This window comes from Bison bison, unplaced genomic scaffold (assembly GCF_000754665.1).
Source record: "Bison bison bison isolate TAMUID 2011002044 unplaced genomic scaffold, Bison_UMD1.0 scf7180017864484, whole genome shotgun sequence".
Taxonomy (NCBI): Eukaryota; Metazoa; Chordata; class Mammalia; order Artiodactyla; family Bovidae; genus Bison; species Bison bison.
In genome coordinates, this window is record NW_011495044.1 from 4,813,964 (window position 1) to 4,825,692 (window position 11,729).

At 49.2% G+C, this 11,729-nt stretch overlaps 1 protein-coding gene across 1 annotated transcript; it reads left to right on the forward strand.

Moving 5' to 3' along the window:
• The first annotated feature begins 13 nt into the window (after positions 1-13).
• Positions 14-6,506, forward strand: MYCL (v-myc avian myelocytomatosis viral oncogene lung carcinoma derived homolog). Its single transcript, XM_010862730.1, has 2 exons — positions 14-606; positions 3,587-6,506. The coding sequence occupies exons 1-2, from the start codon at positions 111-113 to the stop codon at positions 4,183-4,185; spliced, it is 1,095 nt and encodes a 364-aa protein (XP_010861032.1). The 5' UTR covers positions 14-110; the 3' UTR covers positions 4,186-6,506.
• The last annotated feature ends 5,223 nt before the right edge of the window (positions 6,507-11,729 follow it).

An 11,729-nucleotide genomic window follows, 5' to 3' on the forward strand; every position in this document is an offset into this window, starting at 1 on the left:
AGAGGTACGAGAGCCTGGCAGCCAGCTGTACTGGGGGGCCGGGGGACGCTTCCCTCCCTGGGCCCGCACCTGGGTCAGCACGTCCCCCTTCCCTCCCGCAGGGAGCGGACATGGACTTCGACTCGTACCAGCACTATTTCTACGACTATGACTGCGGAGAGGATTTCTACCGTTCCACGGCGCCCAGCGAGGACATCTGGAAGAAATTCGAGCTCGTGCCGTCGCCCCCCACGTCGCCGCCCTGGAGCTCCGGTCCCGGCGACGGAGACGCGGGCCCCGGAATTGGTCCTCCGGAGCCGTGGCCCGGAGGGGGCGCCGGGGACGATGCAGAATCCCGGGGTCACTCGAAAGCTTGGGGCAGGAACTACGCTTCCATCATCCGCCGAGACTGTATGTGGAGCGGCTTTTCGGCCCGGGAACGGCTGGAGAGAGCGGTGAGCGACCGGCTCGCCGCTGGCGCGCCCCGGGGGAACCCGCCCAAGGCGCCCGCCGCCCCGGACTGCGCTCCCAGCCTCGAAGCCGGCAACCCGGCGCCCGCTGCCCCCTGTCCACTGGGCGAGCCCAAGACCCAGGCCTGCTCGGGGTCCGAGAGCCCAAGCGACTCGGGTAAGGACCGCCCCGGGTCATCCAAGAGGGGGCACCCCATGGGTGGCCAAACCTCTGCCGCTGAGGTCCGGCAACTGGGTCTGCGCAAGCCCTTCCGCCACCTCCCTCTTCCTCGGCTGAAGCTGCCGGTGTAGCCCCCAGCGGTGTCTGTCTGGCACGTGGGAGTGTTAGTAAACAGTTTGAAGAAGTGGCGTGGGAGCCAGCGTCCCTTTGATGATGATTGGAGCCCCAGGGGACAAGGGAGACAGGGTGAGGCTTGGCGCTTAGGGAGAACAATACGGGGATTGGACCATAGGGGATTTCTGCCCTCCGAAGGCTGGAAGGGGTCCCTTAAGGGTCACTCCAGACTTAAATTTTTTTTGTTGCTGTCTCTTTCTCTGGGAAACTCACTCCCTTGGGGAGAGAAGCTGAGAAGCCTTTTGTGCAAAGCCAAAGCCTTCATCCTTTAAAAAACCTGGTCTCCTGCCTGCTTTATTTTAAAATGACAATAATGGCTCCTCCTCCATCCCCACCTCTTACCACGTATTCATCCTCACCATCACCCATGAGACAGTAGTGGAGGAATGACTGCTCCCCATTAACAGATGGAAAAACCGAGGCTTAGAAATAGGAAATCGCCAGAAGTGAACGCCAGCTTCCTGCCATCCGGCCAGCTTCTTTTGCTCAATCCTCCATCCCAACCAGGCACTTCTCTGGTGTTTAGAGGAACTTATTGGTTATCTGAGAAGTGGTACATCTTGCCATTTTGCTCTGGCCTGTGGTGGGAAGGTGTTCCTCTAGGAACAATTCATCTGAGGGCTTTCAGCTGCTTCATTTGTATTCAACAAATGTTCACTGGCCTCTACTTTGTGCTAAGCTCTGGGGTTAGTGCTGGGGGTCACAGATATGGAGCTCCAGGCTCCCCTGCCCCATCCTTGAATGCAGGTGTACATCTCACTGAGCACAGCCTGCTGCATCTGTGCCACCAGACTATGTCATTCTTAGCCTAACCTCTTCTTCGAGGTGCCCATGAGAAATACTGGGGAGGGTGTTTTATAGGGTGCACACTGAGGCTTGTGTCAGATAAATCAGGACTGAAAACTCAAGTAGCTTTTAAGAATAATTTATGTGACCATTTAGAGGGAACTGGGGAATGGGTTTGGAGGTTGTCATACACTTAATGGTGAACATAAGGAAGGAAACACAATTAAAAGTAAAAAAAAAATTTTCCCGGTTCACTTTTAACCTGCTTGCTTTTGTTAAGGTCATTTTTAACCTGCTTGCTTTTTACACCAAGACCTTGTTTGTTTAATGGCTGGAATGGGAACTTTGAGATCAAGAAACCAATAAAGATGTATCTCTGCAAAAGCTGATATGGTAGAGTGGAAAGTGCATTGTTTTGGGAATCTGGAGATCTTAGTTTTAGATCCAGAATGTTATACAGGTGCTATGTGGACTTGGCTGATCTGGGTCTCAGTTTCTCCCTTTGCATGTTAGGGAGTTTGACCTGATCATCCAGCTGAGGACATGTCCTTGTCTAGGTAGAGTTAGACATTTTCTCTGAAAAGGAGAATGGTGTCTCACATTTTTTTCTTAGGCAGAACCTTCCCCAGCTATGGGGCTTAACTCTGAAGTATTAAAGGTTTGGGATGTGGGGAAGCCTCCTGAATCATTTTCTAACCTGCCCTTTACCCTGAACCTGTTTGCAAGCTCCTGGTTCACTCACAGGCCACATGGCCCAGAACAAAATGCAACAGATTGCAAACAATGAGGGGGGTGGGGAGAGTGACTGACGGCAAAGCTCAGCCAATAGGGGCTCGGGGCTGAGTAAGACCGCATTCCAAACTCAGCTCAGCCAGCCAATCACAGGTCTTGGGGCCAGGAGGGCTGAATGGTCAGGTTTTATTAATGGAGAAATAATGCGATTGTCCACACAATGGAAGCCTTCCTGACAAAGGGGCTCAAGCTTCGTGATTTGCGAAAGAGGCTGAGAACTGAGCTCTTCTGTTGTCAGGCTGAAATGCATAAAGGTGGCCTTCTCTGTGGAGGCTGCAAAACAGTGCGGAGCAGTAACGTTCTCCCCTAATTGTCCCTCTCCTGGTTGGGGTAACCTAAGAGATCTTGGAGTAAGGGAATGATAGAGGCATGTCCAGGTGTTGCTAGTGTTTTGGCCCCTGTATCAAGACATTCCCTTGCCGCTCAACTCCTGCGCCCCAACTCCTGACCCCCTAAAACAGGTAGCTTGGAAATGGTCTTTTGTACCTTTGTGAAGTTCCTGCGGCTTCTGCCGACCTGCGATCACAAATCCAATCCTCTTCTGGTCCAGGGAAGTGGGTGGGGCAGGCGACCTATAAATGATGGATGACTTTAGAAACCCATTGAACCCAGGAGCAAAATGCTCCTAAGGGAAACCCTTTCCCTCCCCTCTGTGGGTGAGGAGGGATGGGTTGTAGCCCTCCCTTCTCTGACTCTTCTGCTGAAAAGGATGGCAGAATAGAGAGGTGGGGGAATAATAGGATTTATAACTTGTGAAAAGTAACAATTCCCAAGTGCAGGCTGTGCTGGGCTGGAACAAAGGGCAGCTCTGCCCACAGACCCCTCATTTACAATTCTGATGGGGTATGAAAGAGCCCGACTGGGAAGATCTTTATAGTTAAAACTTTGTCCCAGGCCGATAGCTCTTTTTCTCCATCCCGACAGAGGGGGAGGGGAGAGCCTGTGCAGACTGGGGGCTGTTGGCTTGGGTCTGCCTTTTGTTCTTATCTAAGCCTTGCTGTGCAAAGAGAAATTGGAGAATATTTTCCTTCTTGCTTATTTCCCTTCCTTTCCTTCACACCACCCTTAGCCTTGATACAATTGAATCAGTTGTCTTTCTCCCCACTTGAATTTGTTTATATCAAAATTGGGAAGATGCCACCTCCTTTCCCAAACTCCAGCATAGGGTCTGTGTATGTGTTTCTCATGGGGTGTGTTTCTTCTGTTGATCTCTCTTCTCGGACAGAGGGTGAAGAAATTGACGTTGTGACAGTGGAGAAGAGGCAGTCCCTGGGTGTCCGGAAGCCAGTCACCATCACGGTGCGAGCAGACCCTTTGGACCCCTGCATGAAACACTTCCACATCTCCATCCATCAACAACAGCACAACTATGCTGCCCGTTTTCCTCCAGAAAGCTGCTCCCAAGGAGAGGCTCCAGAGCCAGGGCCCCGTGAAGACGGTCTGGAGAGAGAAGCACCAGAAGAAAAGGAAGATGAGGCAGATGAAGAAATTGTGAGTCTCCCACCTGTAGAAAGCGAGCCTTCCCAGCCCTGCAACCCCAAACCTGTCAGTTCTGACACTGAGGACATAACCAAGAGGAAGAACCATAACTTCCTGGAGCGCAAAAGGCGGAATGACCTCCGTTCCAGGTTCTTGGCCCTGAGGGATCAGGTCCCTACCCTGGCCACCTGCTCCAAGGCCCCCAAAGTAGTGATCCTGAGCAAGGCCTTGGAATACTTGCAAGCCCTAGTGGGAGCTGAGAAGAGGATGGCTACGGAGAAAAGGCAGCTCCGGTGTCGGCAGCAACAGCTGCAGAAGAGAATCGCGTACCTCAGTGGCTACTAACTGACCAAAGTCTGACTGCTCTGTCTTCACAGAGACCCAAGTTTATTTCTTAACCTCCCCTCTCCCCCTTAGGAATTTGCACATTTCGGTTCAGGTGGGGTGGCCTGGACAATAGATTCCCAGAATGCATTGCACACACAAGAAGGGCTCGCATTCTTGGAAACCTTGCAACCCGGTTCTCCCTCTGCCCTGACTTGCGGGAGTGCAGTGGCTTCTCTGGCACCTTTGGCTTCTCAGGCAGGCAGCACTGAGGAGACTTGGGGTCTGTTGAGCTCACTAGCTCCGAAGAAAAGCCTGACAGATGCTATGCAACAGGTGGTGGACGTTGTCAGGGGGCTCCAGCCTGCATGAAATCTCACACTGCGGATGAGCCTTAGACTGAGAAAGGATGCTCCCACTGGTGTCTCTGGGGTGACGCTAGGACAGCTGGGCCTGGATGCTCTCCCCAGGCTCCTTTTTCCAAGAGACATACGAGCTGTCTTAAGTGAAGACGAGCTCGCAGACTTGATCAACAGGGACCATTACCTCACTGTCAGACACTTTACAGTAGCTGAGGAGTCAGAAACCTTTAACATGTATTCCCATGTTAGGTGACACCCCTCCTCCCACTCTCCATGCTGCGATCTTGAGAACTTTTAAAGCGCTTGGCCTCTTAGATTCTTTGTCTCAAGGCCCTCCGGGCCCTTTCCTCTGAGGGCAGAGACCATCCCATCCTCACCAGGAACTTTTTTGGTTTCCTTCCACTTTTGTTATGCAATGGGCTCTAAGGCTATTTCCCACAGGTCAGAAATACTTCCCCAGGACACAGGGCAAGGGTCCCAGCCTGTGGCTGGGGGAAGGTTTGGAGTCCTGGATGCGAACGTGTTCCCTGCCCAGGTGTTTTCCATCTTGGAAATCCTCTCAAAGCAGATGTCAGGCACCTGAAGGGGAAGAGCTGTACCACTTCCTCTTTCCCACCTCCCTCTCATCTCAACCCCTGACTGATAAGTTTGAAGTTCTACTCAGTTCGGTTCAGTCGCTCAGTCGTGTCTGACTCTTTGTGACCCCATGGACTGCAGCACGCCAGGCCTCCCTGTCCATCACCGACTTCTGGAGTTTACTCAAACTCATGTCCATTGAGTCGGTGATGCTAGAACCATACAAACCTGTGCTTCTCTTGCAACTCCAAGGAGCTTCCTGTCCCTCTAGCCACCCTTGGGCCCTCTGCCAGCCTGACATGAGTCAGAATCTCATTCCCAGAATCTGGGCCTTATTGCAGTTCTTACTGGGAGAGCCGCTGGGACTCATCCAGTGCTCCAGAAGGCGGATTAGCTTCCTGGTGGGTTTTTAAGAAGCTTCCAGGAGCTCTGCTCAGTGGACCATGATGGATTTTACCCAACTGGGCTCAGCCTCTCCAGGTGGATTCCAGGCACCTAACCCAACAAGTGTCACATGGGCAACCTCAGCAGCCCCTAAGTCTAGCCTGGAAGAAAGATCGGCCCTTCCAGCACTCCGCCCAGGGCAGCAGGTGCCTACTGGATGGGGGTTTGAAAATGGGGGAGGGAAGAATTCTAGAGTGCTATATGTGGCTCTGGGAAGCCAGCTGCTACTTCTAAACCTGTTATGCATGATGGTCTGTTCCTGAGGTTGCTTCCTGGCCTCAGAGAACCCCAGTGGAACTTGCAAAAAGCCCCCTGCTTCTGGAGCATGGTTTTGGGGAGCCAACTGACTTCTGGAACTGTCTTTGGAGAACAGGTGGGATGTAGGTTATTGATGTCTCACCTGAAGAGCTTGTGTTTTATAAGCTGCTGTTGGGTATTATGCTGGGAGCAGTCTTTTTTTTAATACTGTATTTTTGTATGCCTTTTGCAAAGTGGTGTTAATTGTTTTTGTACAAGAAAAAAAAAAAACTCTGGGGCAATTCTGTTGCAAAAGTCTGATTTATTTTAAAAGGTAGATTTACCTGAAATTTTGTATTTAGTTGTGAATACTGATTGCCTGATTTTAAAATGTTGCCTTCTGGGACATCTTCTAATAAAAGATTTCTCAAATGTGTCAGAGGTGGGGGGGTGGGGGGCAGCTTATGCCCACCATGTCCCCCAGAACCAAGGGACACTGTTTTTTAGGGTAGTCACAAGTGATCTCTAACCATATTGCTAACCTGGTCACTCCACCCTGGGTTCCTGAAATGCCATTTCAAACATGTCTAAACAACGTAAGTTTAGTACTCAGTAAACACAAAATTGTCTTGTGAATTCCAGAGTGCTGAATTTGTATTTTAGAAGGCTTGAAATCCTGGTGTTCCACCATTAATTCATCCTGTGCCTTTTACCTTTACCTGAAAGCCCTAGTTTCCCTACTTGTAAAATGGGGATAAATGCTACTTCCCAAGGGACTGTTGCTATTTAGTTGCTAAGTCACATCCACCTCTTTTGCAACCCTGTGAACTCTATAACTTGCCAGGCTCCTCTGTCCATGAGATCTCCCAGGCAAGCATACTGGATTGAGTTGCCATTTCCTTCTCCAGGGGATCGAACTCACATCTCCTGCATTGGCAGGCAGACTCCCTACAACTGAGCCACGAGGGAAGCTTATCACAGGGATTGGCAGGCATTAAATGTAGACTTTTTCTTTTTCAGCTGCAAGGCTTGTGGGATCTTAGTTCTCCTACCAGGGATTGAACCTGGGCCATTGGCAGTGACCGTGCAGAGTCTCAATCACTGGACCACCAGACTCTAAGCTGCTTTTAAACTGTAAAGCCTTAAATCTTTTCAGGTGGTACTTTTCTTACCATAGGTATTTTAATCCCCCTTTTTTTTAACCATGCCTACCGCCTTGTGGGCTTCCCAGGTGGTGCTAGTGGTAAAGAACCTGCCTGCCAGTGCAGGAGACAGGAGATGTGGGTTCGATTCCTGGGTTGGGAAGATCCCTGGAGAAGGGAATGGCAACCCACTCCAGTATTCTTGCATGGAGAATCCGCATGGACAGAGGAGCCTGGAGGGCTACAGTCTATAGGGTCACAAAAAGTCGGACATGATTGAAGCGACTGAGCATGCGTGCATGCACTGCCTGGCAGGATCTTGATTCTCTGACCAGGGATCAAACCCAAGCCGCCTGCAATAGAAGCACAGAGTCCTAACCACTGGGCAACCAGGGACTTCCTTGCAGGATGTCTTTTTAAAAATTTTATGAGAATTGGTGATATAATGTGATTTTTTTTTCTTTCTCCTTTGATTAATACAGGAACATAGTTCTCAGAAACTTCTCTAAATGCAAGAGGGGAGACTTTAGTAATAGCCATTCCTGATGGAGCACTGCCTATATCTAAACACCTTGCTCCTTCCTACATGTTAGACCACACCAATCATGTGCCAGGACTACAGAAGAGGGAACCAAGGTTCTAAGAGTGAAACATAACTGCCCAGTGTTACACAGCTAGTAAGTAAATGAGTTCAAGGGATTTGAAACCAGCTCTGCCTGTCTCTAGAGCCAGAGGTCTTCACCACCACATAATAATGATCAGCTTCTTTTGTTACCATGCGATGTGTAGAGGAAGTAGGGAATTTCATCACCTAACTGCTTGCTGGAACTGTCTCCTTGGGGCCACTGTGCCTGCTGCTTATTGGGATGAAGTGGAGCAAATGGCCCGTAACCAGCCACTCTGCCACGTTTGTGGGTTGAGTAGGTTCGTCTTGCCCCAGAGAAGCCCCTTCTAGGACTAGGAAAGGAAAACAGGTGCAGGTCAGAAAAACCATGAGCATCATGGTAGGAGAAGGCCACTGTATCTCATGTAATCCTGCCTTACAGCTGAGACCTGGGTCGATATTGCCCACCTGCATTCCCACGAAGCCTGAGTCCAAAAGCTACTATAAATTCCTCACATTTACAAAGTGACTCTCATCACAACCTGGTAAGTAAGCAATAATTTGCCACTTGGTACTAGAGCCCAGAGTTTTTTTGTTTTTGTTTTTTGGCCACACCTTGTGGCTTGCGGGATCTTAGTTCCCTAAGCAAGGATGGAACCCATGCCCCCTGCAGTAGAATGGAGTCCTAACCACTGGGTCACCAGGAAGTCCCCCAGACAGGTTTCTTGCTCAAGGTCACAGATCAGAATCCAAATCCCAAAACCTGTCTTCTGTCAGGTAAACTTCCCACTCCACCCCTATGACCTCTAGGTCCCCAAAGCCAGGGCATAAATAGCTGTTTGATAAAAACAGACTTGGATTACTGGGATACTTTCCTTAAAACTCCATATCCCTCTTTTAGTTATAGTCGCTCTGTTCCCACTGAGTATAACATATTTTTTTTTCGCTGTGCTGGATCTTTGTAGCTGTGCTCTGGCTTTCTCTAGTTGCGCAACCAGCATCTACTCCTTGTTGCAGTACGAGGGCTTCTCATTATGGTGGCCTCTTGCTGCGGTGCATGGGCTCCAGAGCGCGGGCTCACTAGTAGTGGCGCATGGGCTTAGTTGCCCCAAGGCATGTGGGATCTTCTAGGTATCAGACCCATGTGCCCTGCATTGGCAGATGGACTCTTAACCACTGGACCAGCAGGGAAGTCCCCATTCTGCTTTTGAGGCCATTTGTTAAGAAAATTTGTAGGGGTTTCTCTCCCTTTACTAGACGTTGAAAAAATTCACAAGTGCTCAGTAAAATCCTAAGAACTCCTAGGTACAGGGCCTAAAGCTGATGCTAATGTTGCTTTACATAGTTTAATTCTCACAGTAACCTGGAGGAAAGGATGGTATCAGCCCCATTTCACAGGTGAGCAAATTGGAGCTCAGAGATATTGAAGTCATTTGTCTGAGCCCAGACAGCTAGTGCAGACTGCCTGACTTGCCTGACTCTAAGTTTCAGTTCCTTTGAGTCTGAAACTCTGCTGAGAAAGGAGTGGGAATAAAGCCATCTCCTGGGGGGAAGAAAGGGTGTTTCTGGAATGTGAAGTATTTTAAGCTCCTTCCTAGCTCAATTCTGCAGACTCCTACCTCTATCTTTGTCTGAAAATAGCCAGGAGTTTATTCCTGGATTTCGGAGAAAAATTTCTGCAAATTAGGTTTGCCTCTGAATAGTACACTTAAGGGACTACATACCCCTCCCAAAGATGTGGACGTAGATAATAAGGAACAGCTGAGAAGACATACGTGGCATGGGAAAGAAAGGCCATCTGCTCTGTTAGACAATCAAAGGCTAAATGGAGTGCTTAACTCCTGCCCCTATTGGTAGCTATTTTAGGGGGAGTGAGACAGGTTGAACTATCTTAGAAGTGCTGAATTTATCTTAAGTGCCCCTGGAGTCAGAATATTTCAGAATATGCACTTTAGAAGGAGAAGGGATGGGTGCGGGGGAGTGGAGGGGCAGGCGGTGAGGGCAGGTGGGGGGTGGGGATGGTTTTGTTGATCTGGAAGGTGATAGGGAGTGTGAAAGAGGACTCGAAGGATAAGATAACCAGTGGGAGATGACTGATGACTGGGTGACTAGGGAGGGTAAAGGGGAGGTCTCTAAATACGTCAGCTAAAGTTCCATGGGGGTGTGGACATTTCTACTTTAAGCTTGGTGGACAGCTCTTAATGTCTTTATTTAGAACTGCTGCTAAAGGGATCAACTGTATTAAGATTGGGCTTCCCAGGTGGCTCAGTGGGTAAAAAAAGGAAAGTGAAAGTGTTAGTCCCTCAGTGGTGTCCTACTCTTTGGGACCCCACAGACTGAAGACCTCCAAGCTCCTCTGTCCATGGGATTTTCCAGGCTAGAATACTGGAGTAGGTAGCCAGTCCCTTCTCCGGGGGATCGAGATTGAATCTGGATCTCCTGCATTGCAGGCAGATTCTTTACCATCTGAGCCACCAGGCCTGCGATGCAGAGGACCAGGAGATGAGGGGTCCATCCTTGGGTTGGGAAAATCCCCTGGAGGAGGGCATGGCAACCTGCCACAGTATTCGGGCCTGGAGAATCCCATAGACAGAGGAGTCTGGTGGGCTATAATGCATAGGGTTGAAAAGAGTTGGACATGACTGAAGCAACTGAGCATGCACGCGCCTGTATTAAGATTGCCATTCTTTTGGTGAGTAAACCTAAATATGATCTTAAGGTCTTGAATCAGGTAAGTTATTAAACAATTAATACTCAGTGCCAGGGGTCAAGTTGGTGCCCAAGAAGTAACTGTTGAATCACCTCTAAACTTGTGGGAAGTAGTATGGTTAGGTAACCTCCCACAACCAACAGAGCTCAGTTCCAAATCAAGCCCTCCATTTTCCAGCTTTGTGACCTTAGACAAATTATTAACTTCTCCCAGTCCCAATTTCCATATTTATAAAACAAGTATAAATCATAGCACCTGCTTCTTAGGGTTGTTGTGAGCAGTACTAAGTGCTTAGTAAATGATTAATATTATTTAAACCATTTAGTAAGCCCCACCTAGAACACCAATTAGTCATATTTAAAAGGTGATAGAAGGGATTGGTAAAATAAGAAATCTTCCCAGAAGGAGTACTTAAAATAATCTGGGGTAGATGTATTAATGCCTCAAGAGGCAACAAATCATCAGGGAAGGAGTAGCCAGGATTTTGGGAGACTGAGATGAGCAGAGAAGGGAAGAAGGGCAAAGACCTGAGTCTGACTGGTCCACAGCATTCCATGCCCCATGGCAGGCAGGGGGTGGGAGTCCGTGACGCTGTTGCACATATGGGCCCTCCATTTGTCCTTACTGGGCACTGCAGTGTCTTCAAACTGAGCTGAAGTCAATGACTCCATTCAGTCATTAAATCCTCTAATGTGTATTTTTGTTCAGACAGTGATCCTCACACCTGGGTGAGTCTTAAGAATCTGGAGATGGAAATGACAACCCACTCCAATATTCTTGCTTGGGAATTCCCATGGACAGAGGTGTCTGGTGAGCTAGTACGGTCTGCTACTGCTGCTGCTGCTAAGTTGCTTCAGTCATGTTCAACTCTGTGCAACCCCATAGACAGCAGCCCACCAGGCTCCCCCGTCCCTGGGATTCTCCAGGCAAGAACACTGGAGTGGGTTGCCATTTCCTTCTCCAATGCATGAAAGTGAAAAGTGAAAGGGAAGTCGCTCGGTTGTGTCCGATGCTCAGCTAGTACGGTCTGCTACTGCTGCTGCTGCTAAGTTGCTTCAGTCATGTCCAACTCTGTGCAACCCCATAGACAGCAGCCTTCCAGGCTCCTCCATCCCTGGGATTTTCCAAGTAAGTGTACTGGAGTGGGGTGCCATTGCCTTCTCCACTAGTACGGTCTATGAGGTTGCAAAAGAGTTGAACACAACTTAGCAACTAAACAACAAACAAACCCCCAAAACCTTGATGTAGTAGGTCAGGGCCAAGAATCTACCTTGCTGATAAGCAAGGAGGAAGATGGAATCCTGTGGTCACACTTAGAAAAACATTGGAATAAGGAGTTAGAGCCAGGTCTTGTGGAGATATAAAAATATTCACAGAAGTTGCTATAGATGGCGTAGTATAATGGTTAAGAACGTGGGCTTGGGGTTACTGCTTACGTGATGTTTGGGCAAATCATTCAACCTCTCCAAGTCCTAGAAGTTTCCTTCTCT